The 19523-nt window shown below is 34.1% G+C and overlaps 1 protein-coding gene across 12 annotated transcripts in view; it reads right to left on the bottom strand.

The window, feature by feature from the left end:
* CAP (Cbl-associated protein) overlaps positions 1-19523 on the bottom strand; it is a 96739-nt gene that overhangs the window by 67688 nt on the left and 9528 nt on the right. For 11 of the 12 annotated variants that reach the window (XM_066297120.1, XM_066297134.1, XM_066297133.1 and 8 more), the window contains exons 2-3: positions 15642-15811; positions 824-975 (exon numbers count right to left, since the gene is read on the bottom strand). In XM_066297120.1, the coding sequence (XP_066153217.1) occupies positions 824-975; positions 15642-15737 (248 nt within the window). In that variant the 5' untranslated portion in view covers positions 15738-15811. Of the gene's footprint in view, positions 1-823; positions 976-1040; positions 1307-15641; positions 15812-19523 lie in introns of those variants that run through there. The other variant, XM_066297124.1, reaches the window with a different exon arrangement.

The following is a 19523-nucleotide window of genomic DNA, read 5'->3' as shown; positions in this document are numbered from 1 at the left end:
ATTCAAAAATTCAAAAAAAAAAAAAAAAAAAAAAACAAATACGCCAATTGCGTCTCAATTCAAGAAATTATAAACAATTAGGAGAAATCTCTGTGAAATTTGAGTCCGAGCCACGAAACTGAACACAGAACTAAAAACTTACTAGTAAGATCAGTTTTTCCACATAAAACCACCGCTAGTAGATTGTGTTATGACACTAAGCCCGCTATCGTGACACGTTCGCCTGCGAAGCCGAAACCAATATGCACATCTATTTTTAATTTTTTTCACAAATTGCCTATTTTCCAAAACGAAAATAAACCAATCCGACCTTTATGGTCGGCGTGCCATTCTTCGACACCTAATAAATTAAAACCATAAACTTAGGAAAAAAATGTGATATCATTTAGTGGGAAACTTGGTGGGATCCTGCTTACCAATAATGGAGCACTACCAGCCTGCATCAGAACATGTGCCACGGACTGTCTATATGGTTAATTTCATGCAATGCCAAATGTTTAAGGTTGAAACGGTTGAATGCAGCTTTGGTGTTTTATTCGGCCTCACCCTTTCGTTTCGATGAATACCGGCATTATTATGTCAAGCAGAAATCCTCATCAGTACTATACACCTACTCAATGTCAGTGCAGTGCCTTTTTAAAAGCTAATCCGTGTCGCTCTACTAAAACCGTTTAAATTTAGCACGAAGCGCCACTGCGAGTAAATAAACATGCTCTCCCGATTATTGGTCAATTTTATCGATGTTGCATAATGCCGCATTATTTATCTTCAACTATTTATTGTCGTTCTTTCGCTACTGTGCATTAGATTAACAAGGACTTACTCGTTAAGGCCCAACTTGAGGATACTTCCGGAGTTCTTCAGTAGATCGTGCGCCTCGTTGTTGGTCAGACTGTCCGTGCTTTCGCCATTTATCGATGTTATCAGGTCTCCTTCTCTAACACCTCTCTGAGCCGCCTTGCTGCCCGGATTTACCTGCAAGTGATTTTTATCAGCTCACCAATTTCTCGGCTGTCCCAAAAGTAAATGTCAGTACTAACCAAAATGTGTCTTCTCTTCCCATATGGCGAACAAAATTTGAGCATATTTAGTGGAAATATCCCAATAAAGCTCGATTCTTGTATTGTAATATTACCTCGCTGAAACTAATATGTAAGCAGGCGTGTGTAACCCTGGCGCAGTGCACATTTCAATTAATACTGTTTAAGCATGTAATGTGAAAAGGCATTGTGAAGGCCTGTCAAGTGCTAAGAACTACGCCGAAGAGCGGAGACATGACTTGAAAACGGCTGTTTTATTTCTAAAGTCTGAAGGGACGCATATTTAACTTTCTATGTCGGTGTGGTGCTTAACAATCTCGTAGAAAGAGAAGTTCAATAAAGAATAAGGTGACAAAGATATGTATTTATTTAGAGACACTATTAAAAAGCAATCACTGATATTTTATACATAAAATTGTTAATGATAATTTTGAATTTTCTATACAGGGTGTTTCGTTTACCGATACTCATCCGAAAGAGGGTGGTAGGTACGATGATCGTGAACGTATTTGACCACATATACTACTATAGAAAGCGTGACGCTTTTCCACATATCGACATTTTTCTGAATTTTACCAAATTTGCTGTTTACTTTCGTGTAATTTACAATAAAATTTTAATGGAACTTTTGTTGTGACTGTCGGTTTTCGCATAAACTTGAATATGCATTTTATCGATATCGAACATGTAGCAGCATCTGCATGTGAAAAAAAGAAAATTGTGATGCTTTAAAATTCCAAAAATGAATTTCTCTAACGTCAAACCTTGCCTTTGTCAGTAAATAAAGAGAAAGATGCAAATGGAAGAGTCGTTCAAATATCTTTAAAAACTTCTTGACTCTTTCGAATGATGTATCGAAAGGCGCAGACCTAATGCTCTATAAAGTATTTAATTAAAAAAGAAAAAAAAATCAGAAAAAGTGCAAAGGGCAATTTAACAAATTGAATAAACACTTAATAAGTAATTATTATTTATGTAAATTGTACTATTTCCTTATAACTAATTATTATTCTCAAAATGGGAACCGCCGTTTCTGATACAACATCGCCATCTTCGTCTTATCTCTGCGGTGGTTACTCCTAGCCTAATTTGAGCCTTCATTAATTTTGCTGCCCCATTAATTCTTTGAATGAAATAGTCTCGATCATGAATTTCCTCATTGCATACCGGTTCTTTCATTCGTCCACAGATACGATAGTCAACTGAGGTGAAATCTGGAGATCTGGCAGGCCATAATATCGGTCCATTCCGTCCTATCCATCTTTCACGAAATTGATTATTTAAAAACTTTTTATTGTTCCCTGATAATGGGCCTGACATCCATCGTTTTGAAATATGACTTTCAATGGTCAAAGAAGTTTTTAAAGCTATTTGAACGACTCTTCCATTTGCATCTTTCTCTTTATTTACTTAAAAAATCAAGGTTTGACGTTAGAGAAATTCATTTTTGGAATTTTAAAGCATCACGTTTTTTTTTCATATGCAGATACTACTCCATGTTCGATAGCGATAAAATACATATTCAAATTTATGCGAAAACCGACAGAGTCACAACAAATGTTTTATTAAAATTTTATTGTAAATTACACGGAAGTAAACAGCGAATTTGGTAAAATTTGAAAAAATGGCGATATCTGGAAATGCGTGACACTTTGTATAATAGTGTCTATAGCCAAATACGTTCACAATCATCTTACCTACCATCCTCTTTTGGATGTGAATCGGTAAACCAAACACCCTGTATAATGTGCATTTAAATCCACCCCCCTTCTCTTTCCAAGCTTTCTAATGTATTTTAATAATGTGAACATAAAAGACAGAAAACTTAAAAAAATTTGTTGAAATTTCATGGTTTCATCAATTACAGATTTCTAAGTAAGGGCGTTTTAAAGTACTGAAATAATGCTGCTCAAATTTGAGTTAACAAGCATTTTGGTTGTGAAGTTTTGGGGGAATAAGGCTTTAGACGCGCACTTGGAGATGTGTTAGAGGGTCTTTAGATGTGTACTCTATATAAAATGAATATGTGTAAAATTAATGGTAAAATCGCAGGGGAAAGTTGTGCTTTTGTACAAAGTGGCTCTAAAAAGTCCGTGAAACATTTTACCTCATATTTCTGCGACGAAAATATGTCGATTTAACCCCATGTTCCTTAGTCCAAAAGTGGACGGTTTTCAAAATACAGGATATAAAAACGATGATTAAAAAGAATAAAAAATCAATTAGTAGGTTGATAGTGCTATTATCTGAACAAAATATCGCATCGAGACTCTTTTAGAGCCGAGATATCAGAATTACATTTTCGACGCTCATTGTAGAGGACTCTATCAGCACCAAATGAACGCTCTTTAAATAGAGATAACTTGTTTTTACTTGGTATAAGATTTATTTATGATAAAGCTTGTGTTTTCCTACATGTTGTATGAAAAATAGTATCTTGGTGCGAGTCCATACGGGCATTCCTTCTTGAGATATGGGAAATTTAAAGTTCGTTGCATGTCTTCAAAAGTAACTTTAAAGTAGAGAGTCGTTCAAAATCGATGTCCCATCAATTTTATAAGAAAACAGATGAGCTTAGCAAAACTAATATTTTCATCACATTAAATAAACGGATATAAGTTACAATTAGTGATCGGAACATTCAGATATGGAAAGCGACACTAAGCGTCGCCACGACGCCGCTGTTTTTTCCGAAACATATCTTTTTTTCAAAAAAGCGAATATCGGTACTTGTTCCCAATGTATCCATGTTCACATTTAAAAAAAGTATATCTAAAAAATCCATAAAATCGGCGTCGCGATGCTGAGCGTCGCTTTCCAGATTTTGATGTTTTCATCATCTATTTTGGCGTACATTCTCTTATTTAATGCGATGAAACAATTTCTTTTCTAAGTTCAACTGTTGTCTTATAAAATGGGTGCGGCGTCGAATTTCATTGATCCCGAATTTATTTTTCAAGACATGCAGCGAACTTTAAACTTCAAATAACTCAAGAAGGAAAGCCCATAAGAACTTGTGTCACGAAACCATTTTTCATAAAACATGTAGAAAAACCACAAAATCAGTCATAAATAAATTTTATACCGGGCGATAAAAAAGTTATGCCTCTTTAAAGAGAGTTTGCCCAGCGGCAGTAGTGCCTTTTATAAAGTACATCAAAAATGTATATAGATTTTGAGTTCCCGCTCCTAAAAACACTCTGATGCGCCATTTTGTTTAGATAGAACCATTACAAATAGAGCAACTAATTTTTTCCCTTTTTTTTTATCTTCGCTTTGACGTTCCGTATTTTGAAAACCCTCCACTTTTGGACTAAAGTAAATTGGATTGAATCGTCACGTTTTCGCCTCAGAAATATGTAGCAGAACTTTGTGCAGACCTTTTAGAGACACCCTGTAGATTTTGCGACTCTACTAGAGGCCTCAAAACTTGTTAAAGGGTAGAACTTTCAAGTGAGCGTCATTTCCGAGCTCCCACCACTTTTGCTGCAATTCAGTCCAATGGTAAGCTAAGAATTTATGTCCGGTGATGATTTTGATTTAGTTAAGTGCAGTAAATAATATAAATAATAGTAATATTGATAAATAATAGCCAATAAATAGCGTTTCGTACTGGTTATAAAATATATTATGTATTTTCTGCGGTTATACGATTTTGTGAAAAATAAAAGGAATTTACTGCCTAAACCTTCAAAACGTGCTATAGCTCTCCCCGAAATAAATGTCGAATAGTTAATCTGTTCTGATGGGTTTCGCCTCGGTGCTCGGATGTTGGGATGAAGCTGTGAGAAATAGCTTTATTTCCTTACAGTTGCGCGCGCAACCCGAATGAAATGAAATTATAGGGAAATCGAGGTTCTTTCAATATTCTTTTTTTCCTCGGTGGCAATACAATATCCTGACCGCCGTAAAAAAAACATCCCATATGGGTGATCGAGTGTAAAGAATTTTGCACGGTCTCCACTCTATCAGCATAATTTATTTTTAGATACTCATTGCTTCATCAATGGCCTCATTAATACCTACTCTATGTGTTTATAGCGATTTATTAGATATTGCCTAATAATTTAGTTATTCAGAGATAATCCGAAATAATAAGGAATTATTCTCTCGCTATTTTTGAGGGGTGCTTGCTACGACATGGTGCCTGCTCGCTCAATCTCCGCCACTGAGTCACTGATTCAAATTACTCATTTACACTCAAATAAAAATGCGCCACGTGTTAGGAACTCCCGATAAATATTTTTAACAATTTTCCATAAAAGTGGACACGCCGAATTGGTATTTCAAGCATACACGCACATGATTAAAATTCAGAGCAGATGAATTATTTAAACATTCAGTCACTTAAGTGGTATGTGATGGAGTCTACAGTCTACACATAAATGAACGTATTCAGCAAAATGAACCTGAATCAATATTCCTACGCCCACTTTTTGGTGATATTGGATTACGGCGATTGCATTGACTGGTAAGCAACATTGGAAGCTTTCAATGCTCACTGCTACAAGAACGAATTCTCTCCTCCTGAAGGGTGCTTCAAACTATTTAAAAAAGCCAAACATTTACATTCCAGGAAATCCCGGTTCTTTTATCCAGAATCCAGAGGTAATTAGTGTCTGTAGGGAATGTCTAAATATTTATCTTGGAATTAAGTTAGGACGAACGAAAATAAATGCGTCACCCTGGAAAGCTAAAATTAGGATTTTTTTGACGATGGAAATTACGGATATTTCTGATTGACGTCTATTAAGCACACTTCCTAATTTATTTATCCGGTGAAAGCACCATCGAAAGAAGATCTCAAGTTTTCTATTCTTGTGGCGGTGAGCACCCCCAGGAAGATTTCCAGATTCGTGTTACAAGAGCAGTCCTGGAAGTACCCGACTCGACACATAGTGGGCGATTTTTTTATTAAAAATTTGTCTATATTACAAAGACTTAACCTTAAGAAACTTATGTCTAAAGTTTCAAAGTGCTCCGCTGATTTGTGTTTGTTTTGGCGCCGATTATACAGGGCGTTTCAGGAGGAGATGTACAAACTTCAATATATTATTCTACATTTAATTCTCAGGGAAAATGTTCCTATAGATATATGTCCGGAAAGGCTTCGTTTAGGATACCCAGGATGATGAAAATTAATTTTGGAAATAATTTTGTTTTCGTATTTGAAAAACGGATGTTGGTATTTTAAGGAAATTTGGCAGAGAAGAATTTGTCATTAAAAAATATTTTTTGCAATGAAAGTAAATAAAATCTTTAAGCAGTGGCATACATAACATTAGTTGTTACAATTAAATAGCAAAAAATGGGACGCCACTGGTTTTTTTATAACACAATTTTCCGAATTTTGTAAATACTCACCTATTTTACAGAAACAAAGGTCTCTTCAAACATGTATCATGAAGTGTGCAGTTTTTGGAGAAATAACGAGCAATAAGATTATTAAGTTGTCATTTGTATTATGACAGTTTTAATTTTCCTTTGAATGCAATCACACGTTTAACTCATGACAGTGTTTTAGTTTTTAGCCATTTTGTCGTATAAATTTGTCTTCAAGTTTCGAAAACGCCAAAACTGCTTACTATTACAGTGATTATGCTGACAGGGTGTTTTGTTATGGCGTTTATAATGGCTACTTCTTACATTTTACAGATTTTATTTACTTTTATTGCAAAAAATGCTGTTTAATGACAAGTTCTTCTCTGCCAAATATCTTTAAAATACCAACATCCGTTTTTGAAATACTAAAAAAAAATAATTTCCAAAATGATCATTTATCGCCCTGTATAGTCTAAGTGAAGCTTTTCAGGACTTATGTTAGCACCGTTCTGCGTCTAAATGGCTTTTATTTTTTTACTAGAAAACAATGCTTTGGAAAAAAAAACTCAAGAGACCGTTTTCCTCTAAATTGAACAGGAAATTCAAAAATAATTCTTATTTAGAGAAAAATCACTTGTTTCTTCAAAAAAGTTGAGAGATTTGCACGCGACTGAAAATCTTTTACAAGAATATCTTTGCCCAAAAAAGCACGCCATTATACACTGTTAAAATGTCGAAAATTTTATTTCTGATATATTTATCGTTTAAAAATTATTGACAAATATACTTTTTAATAAAATTTTAACACGCTGTATGTCACAAACCGGGTGGTTTGAAATATAGGGTTACATGACGTTTTCGCTTCAGAATAAAGTCCATTTCTCTACAGATTGTTAGTCCTGCTACCAGAAGTTGACTCATCCTGCCTATACCACCCATCGATTGAAGTAATGTCTGACGGCGGTCGCAGAATGAAAACGGAGTGAAAAGCGGGTTAGTGGATATTCCCTGGGTTAATTCCACGCTTGAAGATTTAGCGATATCAACAACATCAAAGACTCCCGGTTAGTGCTTGGCGCAGTCGCCTCGTCTACTTCACAAAAAGAAAGGTTGAAAAGGATTTGATATGTTATGACGAGTTGAAATACTGTAGTTTCGGTTTTGTACACAACTTTAAAGAAAAAAATAACGACTGAGGTGAAAAATTACGTTTCCTGGGGAAAACTTCCTAATTACGAGTAAGGCACAAATTAGGAATTTTCTTGAAACCTGCCATACAAATTTGAAATTTTTAGAAAGCGTAAGCAAAAAGCGAAACACCTCGTACCTACTTAAATCATTTTTATGCACCGGAACCACCTAAGGTTCCTTACGATATTGCGATTGATAGACATCCCAGTAAACACTTTTGTGGAAAGTGCCCGACAAACATTTTTACGAGACAAAGGCCTGAGTAAATGTTTTGTGAATGAGCGCTGCATTCACTCAAGTCCAATAATAATTATCACTATCATAACCCCGGACACACAAATAAACCGCATGTCTTTAAGTAGTGCTTTCCATTGAAATAGTTGTCGTTTTATTTCCTTCAAGCTATTAAAAACAACATGTGTTTATTTAGATGTTGACAGTTAATTATTAAGTTATTAAACCGACTTGAGTGCATATCAGGTTTCACCTTTTGGTATTGGTACCCCGAAGGTATTTATAGTTCTTGTGTTGTTTTGAATACGTGTACAAACAGGCAGTGCAGAAAGTATTAACACAGCAGATAATATTCTATAAAATGTGGCGTTTCGATGTTATTAAGAAATTTTTACAAAAAACACAAATACATACAAAAGAACATTTATGATTGTCCTTTTGTGTATTTAACATATATTTTTAATGAAAAATAATAAGTTAGTAATATTGATCACTGAATAATTAATATAAATAAATAAATGAACTAGAACGAAAACACAAAGGGCATTCGTATAAATTTTGTTATACCGGGTGGTAACTAAGTACGTGCAGACATTTCAAGGGATGAATCTCTGACCGATTCCAATACGAAAAGTTCCCATTAACATATAGTGGCAGCGGCCCCGTTTAAGAGACACAGAGTGTTTAAATTTTAATTTGGTTTCCTGTGAACATTTTTGGACACAGATGAGCCAATCGGATGAAATTTAATAGATATTCCCCAAGAGTGCTTTTTTGAATAAAAATAAACGTACAATAATGCCCTTAATACGAAAGTGACCTACAGTGTGGGGCAAAAAAGTTAGGGGCAATTTAAACGTGATGAAACTCTGTACGTGACGCCCTCTATCAGTAAACAAAAAACTAAGGTAACATTTGGGTTTTGCATCATAAAAACCCCGAGAATATTAAATTTCATCCGACTGACTCATCTGTGTCCAAAAATGTTCACAGGAAACCAAATTAAAATTTAAACACTCTGTATCTCTTAAACGGGGCCGCTGCGACCATACGTTAATAGGAACTTTTGGTACTGGAATCGGTCAGAGATTCATTCCTTGAAATATCTGCGCGTAGTTAATTAACACCCTGTATAACAACGTGTTAGGTTTCCTTTCGACTTTATTATTGCTTCTACTCTTCTGTAACGTAACCCGATGCAGGGTAACAGACAGTACTTAGTTCATAAGAAACACATTGGTTCTATTAGGTCTGATGTGTTCAACTGTTCTTTTATAATGAATGTCCCGCTTCTCTAACCTGAGTCTATATTTATATACAGCCTGTCCGGTTTTCGTTGGACAGCGGCTGTATCTCGGTGAGTAGAGCAAGTAGCACCTTCGGACAAAAAAATTTATTACTAATGTGACTATGAGAAATCTCTGGAAAATATTTTCAGCTTCGTGAAATCGCCGTAAGGGGGCGTAGTAGGGACGGTAGTTCCTTAAAATCGACTTTGCTCTACGAATACTTTCTGTACTGACTCTGTGTAGAGCAGTCACAGAAGTATTCGTATTTAATTAATTGTCTGCTTTACAGGGCAGATATTAGTTCATCCATTATTAGTACGATAACTTATTAATAGATATGTGTAATTGAATTAAAACCTTTTAAACTCATCTGATGTGTACTACCAATAAACATGCTAATATCACAAAACTATAATTTTATGATAACAAGTAAGTTGATCGGGCTCATGAGAATATTCGTTAGCACATATGCATATTGTAGTTATTTTTCTCATGAGAATATCAAGGAATTAAGTTGGTGTTAATCTGTTGGATGCAGTTCGATTTATAAAATGAGCGATTAGAATAGGCAAAAAGATATCTTCACAGGGATATTAACTTTTTGAAACGAGTAACATTTTCAGAAAAGAACAAATATTATTTAGTTAATTCAGATGGTCGCATAATGGTCTTGAGTAAATGAAAAATAGAATACCACCTAAAAAATGATAAAGGAACAGTCAAACGCGGATAAGATTTTTTTATGATATGAGACTGTAGGTAAAAAAAACAGTGATTTTAATATATCACAGAATAATTTATTATTAAGTACAATAAAACTGAAGTCACAAAATAAATTCTATTTCCAACGTGATAAAGACCCGAAAAAAACAGTCTAAACTGTGTAACAATGACTCCTATACCGTACGGCTCTAAATTCACCCTCCTCCACCAACTTTTTAACATTTTTTTTTATTACAAACAAAAGATACTATCTTTTGACATTTTTTTAAATAATGCTTACATCGCTGGTGGCTCAAAATGATCAATTTTTAAAATTTTAAACATTGGTTACGTGACGCTTCAAATTAAACAAATAACTCTTTGTGAGCGGAAAATCGAAAACAAATCAATTTCCTATGGACAAACAAGTTTTCATGTTGTTTACGTACTATTTAACTCAGTTTTCATCACATTTTTTACTCAATTTTCAACGGTTTTTTTTTACTATAGAAAATATATAGTTTTGAAAGAAATTTAATTTGGGGTGTTGTTTGACCCATTTAAAAAAGTCTGCCATTTTGCTACACTAGGGACGGAAGCGATTTAAAAGATAAACAAATGTCAAAAAATAACGTTTTTTGTCTTATTTAATGTTGCATTTGAATAAAATAAATAAGCTAACAGGAGGAGACAATCTAGAGCCGCATAATGTAATATACTACATACCGTTTAGCTAGCTCTCCTCAGAGTCGCGATATATACCTTATTGAATATATTTAAGTAGACATTAAATGAAAAACTACGAGTTTAAAAATAAAGACTTTTTAAAACAGAAACTCTTTGATATTTGGAAAATACCGAAACCGAATATACAAGGTGTTTTCTAAGTACGGTACATAACTTCGGGAGCGTATTCTACAGCTAAAATTTTATTTTTTATAAATAATTATTAGGTAATTTTGTTATTTAAACTAAATCCTAAAAATGCTTCATTGCGGAAATACAGGGGGACAAAATTTCATTGTCTGAAATTTAATGTCTCACGCACAGGTAAATAAACGGTGTTGGTGACTAGTAAAATGTCGACAATTTCACTACCAAACAGGTAAGTACACAACAAAAAAAAAATCATATATTCCTACAAGTATTTTTTCTCTTAAGAATAATAAAAAAATTTTGCTACAATGTTTTTTATTTATTTACTCGAAAACGGTGCATCCTACGAAAAAAAGTCAAGAGACCTTTTTTCTTCCAAATCGAACACATAATTAAAAAATGTACAAAATATTGGAAGAGAACAGTGGCGTACCACATGTTTCCTTTAAAATATCCAGCAATTATCCTGCCCGCACGCCACTGGTTACACAACAGCCACTGTTTTTAGCGTAAAATACGCACCGTTGCTAACTCTCAAACCTTGCAAAATTTCTTTAAAATGTCTCAAGTAGTTTTGGAAATATTTTTTAAAATTGTAATTTTTTTAAGAAATTTTCACACCCTGTATTTCCGCAACGACGCATTTTTGGGATATAGTTTATATAACAAAATCACCTTTATTTTAGCTGTAGAACACGCTCCCGAAGTTATGTATGGTACTTAGGAAACACCCTGTATATGCACCAAAAGTAGGCAGTGGTATGCTAGGCCTTTGTATCAGGATTAAAAAATCCAAAGGAATTCCAACGAAATATTAATTATTACTAAATTAAATATTATTTTCTTACCCTAATTTTTTACGTACGATTCTCTTGGTAGTGCGAATTTGTTGTTATCATAAAATTACATTTTTGCAATAGTACCATATTCATTGAAAAAATAAATTTGATGAATTTAAATGGTTGTAACTCTATTACACATTCCTATTAATAATTAATAAACGTATATCTGCCGTTTAATGTGGACAATTACTCAGGTACAAACACTCCTATGGTGACGGTCTATAGGTTGGAATGTGAGATCCTACTTTACATTTTTCACTACTGGACATCACAGTTACTTACGCATTCTTCCATATTCATAAAACCATTTCTGTGTAATGATAGGTCTGTTCTAGCCAAGATAGCCTGGGAGCAGGTGACTGATTAATACTACATACAAAGAATGGATAGAATGACGCTTATAAAGAAGTGTCAGGAAGTCCCTGCCCACATAAATAAATCAACAATTATCATTCTGCAAGTGGAAATAAAAACATAGGTTGTTTGATAAATAATGAATTTAATCCATACTTATGTACCCACGGTCTCTATACTCAACTTAATCTTACGCTCTGGTACTAACAAATATCAGTTTCAATCAATTGTACAACACAGTTATTGTCATTCATATAGTCACGGTAGAACCATAATAAGTAAAAACGCAACCCTGCCAGACACCTCGTAACGATATGATCGATGCAATTAATTATTTAACAACAAGAGTCCTGTTATGTTAATCGCATAATAGCACCATTATTGTAGCCACTCCGAAGTTAACTTAACGTTAAGGCTGCGTTCAATGAAATGAAAAAATTGATAACGTCATGAGATAAGTTAAACTTGGTCTGTTCAAGCGAAGATTTTGCAGGATGGAAAAATATGGTCAAAGATTTGGGATCAATTACAGAATAAGCAAAATTACTAGGTTCAATGGTTATTTGACATTCTTTGTTATGAATACCAGGTGTCGTAACCATCATTAAGGGAATGGCTTTGTAATTGGTTAAATGCTTAACATCACATTCAATCTAGATTTGCACACTTAAGCGATCCATATCAATCTACTCCGACTACATAGTAAGACAAATTAAATGAGGCTCCATTTAATCTGACTTACAGAATGGGACCGTCATGACGATTATCGATCAATAAGATGGTGGATTAAATAATTAAGTTATACCTAGTGAGGGAAATTAGACAGGCCCATCTGATTCAGGCATACAAAAAATATACATATGTTAATACATACAGTGGCATAATACATATAGTGGCGGACAAAAGTTTAGAAACTTTTTTATTTTTTTTAATTCGTTCGAGTATGTCTTTTCAGGGATCCCTCGTATGCATAAAATTTTTGTTTATGACAAACAGTAAACTTCTATTTATTTGTTTATTGTACACACATTCCTTAATTTGTTTAATAGGCAAAAACAATTTTTTGCTCGGACAAAAGCTTGAAGCTTTTTGTTTGCCTTCAGTTATTGCAAAGTTTTGCACACGTTGTGAGCGAACTATTATTATACTATAAATGTGGGTAATGCTTAAATGTAAACAAAAAATTGTCCAATTATATGAAAGTGGTGAGAAAAGAGTTCACATTTCAAAAAGCCTCAAAATTTGCAAAAGTGTCATCTCGAAGATTATATCTCCTGATCGTAGTGGTAATGAAAGTCTTGTAACAGCGAAAACTACAGGACGACCACGAAGAACTTTCGCTGCAGTTGATAAAGTCATTAAAAAAATCTCAGAAAACCTTCCATTTAAGACGTCGACCATGAGCTGTTGGTTTATTCGGAAGGTTTGCTGTTGAGCAACCCCTTCTATCAAAGAAGAATACCAAGGCTCGTCTCTGTTTTGCTCGGGACCACGTGGAGTGGACTTGTGAAAAATGGCGCACTGTCCTTTGAAGTGATGAAAACCGATTTAAAATATTCGGATCAGATGGGAGACACTACGTAAGACGACCAAAAGGCAAAAGATACGACGTAAAGTACCAAGTGCCGACGGTGAAACATGGAGGTGACAGTGTTATGGCTTGAGAGTGCTTTAGTCGGTCTCGTACTGGATCAATTGTTGGGGTCAAAGGAAGAATGGACAAACTCCAATATCGGAACACTTTGGAAAATCAAATGTTGCCTTTTACGGTGTATGAAACGTCTCTTCGTTGGAGATTCCAACAAGATAATGACCCCAAAGATAAATCGAAACTTGTTTCAGAATGGTTTAGAGAGGAAAGGATAGAAGTTCTTGCTTGGCCGTCGCAATCTCCCGATCTCGATCCCATAGAAAATTTGTGGGAATATGTGGATGATAAAATTCGAAATAATACATATTCCAATTTACTGGATTTAGGCTTTTCAGGCACTTCAAGAAGCCTGGAAGAGTATTGATAACAATTACATCAACAATTTAACAAATTCAATGCCTCGAAGACTGGTAGAAGTTATTCAGCAGCGAGGGTATTATGCAAAATATTAATTATTGAACAATTCTTTTGGAATTTGTTGAAGTTTTATTACTCTTTATAATTATTTTGGAAAAGTTGCTACATTTTTGTCCAGGTCGAAATGAATAAATTTTTTAATTTTTTTTAATACAAATTATTGTAGGATCCGTTTGTCAGATCGCTGCAATATTTTGTAAATATAAATTAATAAGTATAATTGTTGCCGTCTGACCAAATCCAGCTGCAAATAGGAGGATGTACATTGTGAAGTAGCCATAATTTAGCCTAGGTTAGGTGAATAAAGAGTGAGGTACCCTGATGATACGCCCATGTGTATGGTGACTGAGTTCATGTGGTTCGCAGCATTACTAGAACTTTCCCAGTAATTATCCTTGGTTGAGAGCCGCATGAAGTAAAAGAAAGTCGAGCCTCTCTTTGTTAGAACCAGGAAAGAGGGTCGAAGGACAGTCGACAACGGTTCTGACAAAGGATAGTTTATGATGTCCAGATGTGGCTTGCCACATGGCGGATCGGGAATAGGTCTCTGGTTAGGGTACGCCGCTGGTTTATTGCCGCAGAAAGTAGCTTTTAAGGTAGTGGAGAAACTGGGAGGCTCCTCGTTTTCTCAAGGTGTCAGGAGTGTCATGAAGAACGCGAGTATCCTCTTAGTTAAGTTAGTAAGTAAGCCCCTAATTGTAACAACTCAGAAATAAAACCCTAGACAAGTTAAGAGAGAAAGAAAAGCCCACATTATTATTGTTTTATTGTCATATACTTCTACCATCAACAGTCATTGTAGAATCATATTTTTAAAATCTTGAATTAAGGCCGTTAAGTCTAAATTATTTGAAATTTGAAAAAGTTGCTATCATTTTGACAACTACTGTATATACTGCGGCATTGCATTTGACGGACCCACTGGCCTCATCTGACAGATTTAAAGTAAAATCAGCCGCCGCTGGTAGAAATGGTACTAAAATACCATCAAAGCGGAACCGAATAGAAACAAAGTATTCCACGAAACATTAATTTCTCTAATGGACTGGTATTTACTGCAAGAAAGTCATTCATATTTTAACATACTGGCACCTACCAAACTGAATTATTAACTTATCCAAAGGTTAAACCAATAAAATCATCCCACATGGAAATGTTTATACGAACTGCACCCAAACAGCAATGATTTTCAATGGACCCTATCTAATTGAAATCATTAACGAGTCAAGAGGTTTTATAAGAGTTCGCCCAAAAGGTCATAGTGAGCGCAAATTCTGAATAGTGAAAGCCTCAAGATGTGTATTTTAGTGAAGATTTTATGATGCAGAATTAAAGTGTTTTGTTAATGTTGCTCGAAAATTTAAAGAGTGCATCACAACACTAACATTAATTATCACAAACTAATTTGGCTGGGAAAATGGGAGTCAATCCAAATAGTTCGCAGACACTTGAGTCATTTGGTTGTTTAGAGGCATATGACAATAGCTCAACGCAATGATGGTGTATTTTTGGGCAAATCTTGAAGAGCCTCCGCGGGGTCCATTATATGGGAAAAGAGTTTCAAAGAAAATTAAAAAAGCCCCATAGTGCCATCCCTATTGTATGTATGAGTTAAGTACCTAGGTGTTATGTTCAGATTGGGCGACGAAATGCTACATACTACATAACCTTCACCTAAACCTTTTTTCGGAAAGAAATTCAAATCAACAAAAGCCAAACTTACCCTTGAAACTCTTAACGGTATACTGAGGTCGACACCACCATGCATGCGAAATCCCCACGGTACTCCGCCATCCAAAGTCACTTCGCGGTGTGTCATATCCCGATTTTCGCGACTTTTCGCCTATTTTCGCCGATTTTTCGCAGTACTTTCGGTTGCTGGATAAGCGCCAACTGGAACAGAGGATTTAGTCTGGATGCGAATGTATCTCCAAAAAGAAAAATCAAAGCGGAAAATCATTAATTCTCCGAGAATTTGTATGTGCGTGGTCATGGCTTGGTGATGTTTTGATGTTACGAAATGTAACATGTTCGGATGTTGGAAATTGAGCAGAGCTGTTATTTTAATGTTAAATTTTTCTTTGAGAGTTTTACAGGAAGGTCTGGAAGTGAAAACTTAAAGATTACTGTCAAAATCGAGATAAATTCGATGCTGAGACCTAAATCTACGATCTGTTCTTCCTTATTTGGTAGGATATACCGCTCCCCATGTCCCCAGTACCGCATTTAAATGTATATGCCAAAAAGTTATCTTTTATGAGTAATTGTAATGGGTAATGGTGAGATCTATGATATTTTCAAATTCAAACTTATACTAAAACTAAAGTTGATTTAATTATTTTAGGTTGTGCAGATCATTTAGAATAATCGTAAGAACTTGGCGATGGATCAGGAATTAGAAAGAAAGCACCTGGATAGTGCTGAGTTGATTCAGGTTTCTTAGAACCGCTTCAAGTTACTTTTATTTAGGTTATTCATGAAACTTTCGTGGCAAAACTGAAATAAAAGTCAAAAGCTTTCAGGCTATTCATTATTAGTTTAACATACATCTAGTCGTTTAATTCAGGATGGTCGGTCTAGTTGATGCGGGTAATTATGGGAAAACCATTTATTAATTTACCATTTGGAGGAATATTAGCTGTTTACTAAATAACATTTTGTAATTATCTCGAATAATACCGGCTTGCTTGAATATACAAGATGTCTCTGAACATAGTGCCATAAATTCAACTACGGATTCCATGCCCCAAAACAGGACGAAACTTCATATAACCAAATATCGAAAGGGGCTTCATTTTCGATATATAGATAGAGTGTGACAGGTTCAGTCCTGAGAATGGGTCTTATGAATGCTTTCGAGACGTTTCCAGATAAATTAGTGAAATTTTGCACTTTAGTATAATTTTTTGTGCTTTTTCTGAATCTCTATAAAGAAGTTACCGCATTTTTTCAGGAGGAAGTAATATAGGGCGGGTCGGTTTTATAGCAAAATTATGAAATTTTTACATTTTTAGATTTAAAAAAAGAGTGCTCTTCTTGAAAGTCGAAATCTTTATAAATTTTTGAGAAAATTGAGATTTAACAGATCGGTGGATGTCGTGTTTCATTAAATAAACATTTAAAACCATTTTTTATTGATTTTTTAACAGAAATTGTTATTAAATATCCTTTAGCTGATAATGATAACCACCAAACTGTATTAATGAATGTTGTGAAATAAGAAAATGTTGAAGAACATTTTTTTTTAATTTCAAGACCAGCTGGGCTTTAAATTTGATATTTATTTAATAAAAAAATTCTATCCACCCATTTTTTAAATATCAATTTTCTCGAAAGCTATTGAAGATTTCAATTTTCAACAATAGAACCTTTTTTATGTAAAAATCTTTAAGATTAATATTTTTCTTACAAAAAAGTTTAGGTGCTTCTTAAGCACCACTCTTCTGTATTACCCGTTCTCCATAGAGACTCCAAAAGAGCACAAATAATTATAATGAAGTGTAAAATTTAATTAATTTATCTCGAATTTATTTCGAACTTTATGGCACTATCGTCGGAAGTACTTTGTATATAATAAATGAATAAACAATAAATATCCAAAACCAATCTAAATGGCGAAGAGTTACTATTAATAAGAGTGAAAAAAATTATTACGTAATTTTCGTTTACACTTTTAATTATCACGAATCTCTGAGCCCTGAATGAGAAATATTCTGATGCAGAGGTCAAATTAAGTTCTCACTTCTCAGGAGAAGAGTAAAATTAATCTTTAATAATAAATCTCTACTATTGTAGAGAGAACGTTTTGGGTCTCAATGATTGGATTGATTAGTAAAGCAGTAATTATCGTAATTTAGGAAGTCTACCGCAGTAAGCAAGTATTTATCCCCATTATAGTTAACTACTTATTGAACACTTGCTCTCGTACTATTTTTTCTCACTAATTGTAAACGTGCAGAAATAAATCTACTTTGAACGAGTTCATCAGTGGAAATAGGCTAACAAAAATCTGTGCTTTTGTATTTTTTATTAAATAAATATATGAAGACAGGGCAGAATTGAATAAAAATCCATAGGTTTTTAATATATCGTTAGGAAACGGTGCGACTTATCCTTGTTATTTTCACATTATACTGGGTGTACACAGAAAATTTTCTTGCAAGAGTGCACACCCACTTTAACTTTTTTGTTCAAATACGTGAAAAATGTCTTATATCCAGAAGTTGTACAAAACCTTTCCAAGAAACACAAAAACTGGCACTGCCTTTTGAAGACATGGCTAAAAATCATGTCTTTTTGTGATACGTATTGTATATCATTGTTTGTATAATGAGGCTCTTGATTCTGATTTCTCGATATTGTTTTTAATAGTTCTAATGCTAATGAGGAATTTCTGTTCCATAAGAATAATGTACCTGTAACAGATATCCTTAATTTACATGAAAATTAATAAGGTAATATCATGAGATCCTTATATTTTAATTTAGAATGAAAATTGTAATTTATAGATGTAATAATATACAGGGTGTTCCATTACATCAAGTACTACTCGGAACCAGTAATACCTTAGCACGTTTGAAAGATGAGTTGTATCTCAGGAAGTTTTCGTATATTGCTCTGAATTACTCCAGTAATTGAGGATGTTGATGCGAAAAGGGGCTGAACCACTTTTTTTTATTTTTCTGGTAAAAAAAAAAATACATTTTTTTTTCAAATAAGATACATCTTTTTTGCATAAAAATTAAAGTTTGAGTAATTTATCATAAGGAGACACACGAATTTAAAAAAAAATGTGATTGGTTCAAGAATAGAATGAGTTAGTTCAAAACTTTCACAACAACTCAAGTTTTAAGATTTCAAAGGAAAAATATGATAATACATAAAAGATAATACAATATGATATAATCAATCATAACAGCTTCTTTCTACATCCGTGCATCGAGTTTGCCAAATTAAAGAATCACTTTTTAAAGTATCATAAAATGACATGTCAGCTTTTGGTACATGATGATTGATCTTCTTCTTGCACCAAAAGTGTGAAAGGGATGAGTCAAATGTACTAACGATTTCATTGCTTGTTGGGTATTCGTCTCGTTTTTGCATCAAACGATAAGTTATACTTTATAACAGAATGTGGAGTTCATATTTCGTTGTTAGCAAAATAGTGACTCATCACTTTTTGGCCCCAATTTCCGCAATTGTTGGTGTTTTAAGTTTGTCCATATCTAAAATGAAGCACTTCCGGGAAACCGCAAATGAAATATTACAATTTTCCAAATTTAGATTTTTCAAAAATTTAAAAATTTTAAGACAAAAATTCAAAACTTTTCTTTAGATTTAAAAGCAGCCATTCACGTTAGACCAAAATAGCTTGTAGTTACGTACCGATAAATCAAAAGTAACGTTCGTTAACATGTTCTTCTGTAGATACCGGATAGTAATATCTTTGCTTTCGAGCCAATATCGGCGAGCCTCTTGAGAGTTTGAAATAACTCAAAAATTATGGTTACAATGTTTCATGGAGACTGAGAGACCAGTGAAATTCTTCTTTTCTCCTCTCAATAGTATCATGTTCATCGTTTGAGACTTAAGGTATACGTTTGTT

The sequence above is a fragment of the Euwallacea fornicatus genome, chromosome 27 (assembly GCF_040115645.1).
Source record: "Euwallacea fornicatus isolate EFF26 chromosome 27, ASM4011564v1, whole genome shotgun sequence".
NCBI classification, from domain to species: Eukaryota; Metazoa; Arthropoda; class Insecta; order Coleoptera; family Curculionidae; genus Euwallacea; species Euwallacea fornicatus.
This window is presented reverse-complemented; position numbering and strand designations above follow the sequence as displayed.